Source organism: Ahaetulla prasina, chromosome 2 (genome assembly GCF_028640845.1).
Source record: "Ahaetulla prasina isolate Xishuangbanna chromosome 2, ASM2864084v1, whole genome shotgun sequence".
NCBI lineage: Eukaryota > Metazoa > Chordata > Lepidosauria > Squamata > Colubridae > Ahaetulla > Ahaetulla prasina.
In genome coordinates this window covers 181,423,369-181,429,122 of record NC_080540.1, presented here as the reverse complement: position 1 = coordinate 181,429,122, position 5,754 = coordinate 181,423,369, and the positions used below count along the sequence as shown (strand labels likewise).

General features: G+C 42.4%; 1 protein-coding gene across 3 annotated transcripts in view; it reads right to left on the bottom strand.

The window, feature by feature from the left end:
* Positions 1-44: 44 nt before the first annotated feature.
* TRIP10 (thyroid hormone receptor interactor 10) overlaps positions 45-5,754 on the bottom strand; it is a 71,748-nt gene continuing 66,038 nt past the window's right edge. For all 3 annotated transcript variants that reach the window (XM_058173923.1, XM_058173925.1, XM_058173924.1), the window contains 4 exons: positions 3,690-3,822; positions 2,739-2,863; positions 2,436-2,566; positions 45-1,160 (listed from right to left, as the gene is read on the bottom strand). In XM_058173923.1, the coding sequence (XP_058029906.1) occupies positions 1,009-1,160; positions 2,436-2,566; positions 2,739-2,863; positions 3,690-3,822 (541 nt within the window). In that variant the 3' untranslated portion in view covers positions 45-1,008. The remainder of the gene's footprint in view (positions 1,161-2,435; positions 2,567-2,738; positions 2,864-3,689; positions 3,823-5,754) is intronic.

Here is a 5,754-nt window from a genome sequence, read left to right as displayed (position 1 = left end):
TACATCAGTGTCTTCTTTAAAACAAACAGACAGGAGAGGAAGAGGCCAGAGCCACCTGCTTTTACTTCTCGTGTATTGCATTCCCAAGGGGGAAACAAACCTGAAGACTCTGGTACAGGCACTTTTGAATGGCTGAAGGAGCCAGGCTAATCAAATCCAAGAAAACTATAAAGTGCATTTCAAGGAAAGAATATAGAGATGTTGGTCTGGCGTCGGTGTGGCCTCCGGCCTGCCCTCAGACAAGGCGGCTATGGTGACACTTGCATCTAATTGAAGAAGCACTGGGAGCAACTATCCTCCTCCCTCTCTGCTTCTAGTCAAACAACAGGCATAGCAGCAATCTTAAGGATACACATTCTAGGCTTCTAATCCAACCCAGTCTCCTCCTTGAATATGGACACACGCACACACACCCCAAGTCCCCAAGCGCCCATAATCCCCTTGAGGCTTGGACACAGTCTACTGAACACAGCATAAAAGCAGAAGCTTTCCTCTGGAGAGAGACCCTTTTGCTCTGACCAACCTGGCAGAGAGAGGAGGGACAGCCAGCTCTGCACTTGAAATAGGAACCACAATCCCTTCCGCTACTGCAGCCGCATTTCATCTGATGGGGCAACTACCACAGTCCAGAGCCATGAATTTAGGAATCTTCCTGTATGCAAAATTGCCCGTTTTTATCTACTTTGGCTGAAGGGTATTTCCTATGGAATATTTTGTAACTCTGCAATGAAGATAATGGAGGAGAGGAGGAGCAATTACTAGCTGGAAGTCAACCCCCTCTTGTACTCCCATCCGAGGCCTTGCTTTCAGCTGGCTACAGCCATCGTTTTGTTATTCTGCTAGTCAGTTCTTGTCTTGCAGTAGTGATTTGGTGCAAATTCCTTCTTTTACCCTCTCACTTAGAGCAAACATCATGGAGCTGTTTCCAGGCAACTGAAACCCCACCCCTCTTCCATTCAGACACTGATGTTGGTGCAGCTCTTGGAACTTGGCTCTCAGTCCCCTTACTCAGTTCACATTCAGTCGCAAATAGGAGGTAGGGACGTAACCCTCGCCCCCTTTACTACGCCTTCGTACACGTGTCCACCCGTCCCCCTTGTCTTCCTCCATCAAGTTGAGCTCTTCGCCTTCCTGCATGGAGATGGTGCCCTCACTGGAACCTTTGGGAAGCAAACAAAGGAGCAAGGGCCTTGATTAGCTGAAGACAAGAATATCTGGGAGGCAAAACTGTTCAGACCATCAGAGTATGCAGCAGCTGCCAAGGCAGAATTGGGTGTGTGTGTGTGTGTGTGATGGGTGAATGACGTGCCAAGGCTTTAAAGCAGGATGTGAACTAGACTAAGGAGTTATATAACCCTTCATAGAGTAAGCAGCGCTTTTTGTCTAATTCAAAATTTAAGCCATTGACAATTTTTTCACTCAAAACTGTTTCTCTGCAGTTGGCAGTTTACTCAGCTGTTTATTACAATGGATGGAAAAAATTACATTCACAGAAGATGCAGGGAGGAAATCAAATGTGCCCTGTTTTTTATTATTAAGACAGACTTAACACTTTCCTTTGTGGCCTTACTGCTGTCACCATTATGGCCCCAAAAGTGGAACAAAAGAGACACACTTAGTGGCTGCTCCCTCCACAGCACTGTTCTTAAGACTAGGAGAAAGCAATTGCCCTTTGGAGAAAAAGGACTATTGACACGCTGAAGGCACACCATGGTGCAAATAACACATACACACACCAACCCCCCTCCCCCCTCCCCATATATAATTATGCCTTCTGAGGATGCAAGCTTTCATTATTAGGTATTTTGAAAAGCAGGTTCCCAATCCTTTGTGGTAAAAACAGAGCAATTAAAAATAGTCTGGGCAAGACTAGTGAATAGCTTTGGGCTATTTCATGCTGAAGCTTGGACAACTCAGTTGTGATTGCTCTTAAAAGTGAGATATGTACATGGCTAAGAATGTCAGCCAGAATGATTACCTCACATCTCGAGCGAAAGGTTGGGATTTAAAAACCCAAATTTCTTTTCTTTTTAAAAAGCATTTTTGTTCAGTCAGATGGAATCAGGCAGTGTCTAAATCTAATTAATTAAATCAATGCCAAATTATTTTATATAAGTAATTGGAACTGCAGATTTTTAAATTAATTTTTGGTACAGAACTAATCATGCATGGGGGGACGGGGAAGAGAGGAATTCAGGATTAGGAAATAATGCTAGGAGAGGCAGAAAGAGAGTAAAAGCCTAAAAGTGACAGATCTAAACTTCTTCCCCAAGACAAGCAAAATTGCAGATGTGAAGAATAATACATCCCATTCTACTGGGTGTATTTCACAAGGCAGTCCTCTAAGCTAGCCGAATAGAAAGGGTACACATTTGCCTCTGGTCTCATCTATTCCACATAAATACAGCAACTGCAGAAGCTTGCCAAGATGCTACCTTCAAATTGATACATGGCCACACAGATGCCGATGGGTGATGCCAATTCCTCTTCAAAGTCCTCATCAAACTCTGTGTAAATGGGTTGGTTGAGTGTGTCCTGGCTCTCGTTAGAATGAGTAGTGTCAGGGCTAGAAGGAAAAAAGCGAGTATTGGGTATTTTTGTTGCATTACAAATCGGGGGAGGGGATGTAGGCAAAAGAGGGACCACGGCAGCTGGAACTGCAGTGCGAGCGTCTTGGCCCCATTTTAGGAACCTCAAAGAGGTTGCCTGGTTGCTCTTCTTTGACTGCTTGCTCTCACCTGTCTTTTTCATGTGAGCAGTTGTTGTTGTTCAGGGCACTAGCAGGATCCACATGGCGGTTATAGCGGGTAACCGTGTCCGGACGGTTGCTCAGCATCCTGCTCTCGGCATCTGCCAGCCAAGCCTACAGAGGCCAAAAAGTGGGCATGGATTATGGCTCCCCTGCAATGGGGCCTCAACCATGTGAACATGGCTCTGCTAATGCAACCCCAAAAGGCAGAGCATTGGCTAATGGATTGCCAATCCGTGATGGTCTAAAGAAGGCATACTGACTCTTCCCAGGTTTATACCATCCTTGTTCTGAGCAGGCTTTGCCAAGCACCATCCAGGGCAACATGGATTTATGAGGAGCACTTGGGAGAGAAAATTGAAGAGAGTACCGAGCTCCTCGTGGTCATTGCCAAACACAACCTACTGGAAAGTTCCCTTGTGCAAATCTCCTTGGCATGTGAGAAGCTTTATTTACTGCTCTGAGCAGGTATATGAAGCCACAGTGAGCTAAGAAGTCTAGAGCTAAAATCCAGCAATAACTGGCAAACCCCAAGCTAGCACAGCCAAACAAATCATTGTGCCTGACTTACTGAGAGGTCCCTCTGACCTGTGCAGAATGACAAAAGAGTCACCATAGAAGCTCTACATCCTTAATAAGGGCTTGACCCCACTCTCCTCTGGAACCAGCCCAATTCAAAATCTATTAACTATGATTCAGCAGGCCAAACTTCTGCATCTGCCACCCTTTGCTCAATCCATGATTCAATGTTAATCCCATTCAACAAAGTTACTTGTAATGCAGCAGCAATTTCAGGAACACATGCCACTTTCCAAAATCTTGGAAATGCTCTCAGAAACCCTCTAAAGGTTGTCCTTGGATGGTATTTTCAAAAGTTAGTGATATGAAAAATCATTTTGAATGCAATCAGATGCGTCGCCTCCCCCTTCTAAGTCCTTACTTCACATTTCTGAATTTCTAGACGCAACCTTTCAATATTGCCCAGTGTCTCTGAGATCTTTGGCTCCAAGCTATTGGGGTCTCCCATCTGTGGTGACTTTTGGTAAACATCCTTCATCTTATTTAAGGCATCCCTGAAACAAGGAAGAGAGCAAAAATGGTTATTGAGAGAAGTTACTGCAATGTAGATGACAAAAGGAAGGGCAATCAAAACTCAAAATATTTGGAAAAAGCAAGCCTTCATTAATACAATTAGCATTAATAAACAGTTAATGAAATATTGCTGATTACCTTGTTGATTTGCCCATCCTCCCCCCACCCACAGGCCAAAATATTTTTTTTTGCTATAAAGCTGTTTCTACCATTCAAGAATCTTTCTATACTTTAAACATATTGATCGAGGTTTTGTAAACTTGAGTACTTTTCTTCAGTTTCATTATGAGTTATAAATGTTAAAAGCTGTACCAATTAAAAGCTGCGGAAAAATTGGAAAATGTGGAAAATTACAAAGGACAATGACAGTAAATGCTGCATTTTTGAAAATGCACTGATAATCAGCAGTTAATTCTATTTATGAATTAACAGAACATCCTAGAATTAGTAAACTAATTATCAACAACTATAGTGGGACAGAAACTTGCCCTTTAAACTCAGAAGCTACAGCTGGAATAGTGGCTTGCTTGCTGATCCAGGTTAACTGGCTTAGCCATAACAGTATCTGTTCTTTGAGATTTGCATAGGTTGCCAGAAGGTGCTCAGTCCCAATTCAAGGTGCTGGTGAAGGTGCTGGGTTACTATCTGAGGTACTCAATGATTTAATTAGGGAGAGAATATTCTGGATGCCCACCCTGAAAAAAATGTGGGGAGCTGGGGCTTGGGAGTTGCTCAGGAATAGCTCTTTTCCTCTGGACAGCTTTTCCCTCCCTGAATCCTCTAAGATAGAATTCAAACTTGCTCCTTCACAACAATGGTTTTATTATTTTAAGTGGTTATTAGTTATTGGGTTTATTAATGTTATGATTTTCAGCAGCTTATAAATTTTATGAAATAAATTACAGAAAAGAAAAACTTTGATAATGTTTGTAATAGTTAAAACAGTGTACAAATGGTAAAAAAAACCATGGCATAATTAACCATGTATTTGTAACACAGGACAGAGGTCTTTTGCACCTCTGGAAACTCTGGAACCATCACACACTGCCCTAGATTAACAGTGCGGATGGATTTCTGAAAAATACATATTAAACTCCAACTGACACCTACTCTGCTACTTCTCTTTTTCCCTTGTAAAATGGGCAACCAATGTGTGGTGTAAGGAGGGGAATGTCCAGCCTGCTTTGTCAGTAATACCCTCTTCCAACTCCTAATGGGGGAAGAGAGGGTTCGGTCTGGCCAGCTGGGCCATGATGGCCTACTTGGATATTGACTCTATATCACCCAAATGGGTGACAGACACAGGATCAGGACAGCCATTAAAACCGGCAAGAAAGTAATCTTAAAAAAGGGGAACGCCACCAAAATGAAAACAATTAAGTTTTCTTTTTCTTAGCTCAAAGTACACTGAATTTTAAGGGTGAAACTGGTCACACGCTGCCTCCTGGTGGTCACATCATGTAAGGAATAATGTATGATAAGGATTCAACCTGACCCAACCTACACCATAACATTTAACATACTAACTAGAATACTTGTATTTTTTCTTGGCACTGACTAGTTGTGCTTTCTGTTGGGCTGCAAAATTTTGAAGTGTACCTTTTCCTTTGTGGCTAAAGTTTACATCACAGTGATCCAAAGTGCAGAACGTAATGAAAGTCATCATTTCTAGCCTTGGGGTGTTTTTTTTTTTGGTTTTTTTTTTGCCCAATGGAGAAATTGACTGAGTGCCATTTGCAGCAAATATTACCTGTGGAGTTCTGGGCCAATTGCTTTACTGCATCTCTCCTTTGACATTTACTTTTAAAGAAGTAGCATACTTTTCTCTGACATGCACAACTTTATTTCTTGGTTCTGCTCCTACCTACCTACTTATACTTTTTTCTCAAACATGCACATCTAACCTTATTGCA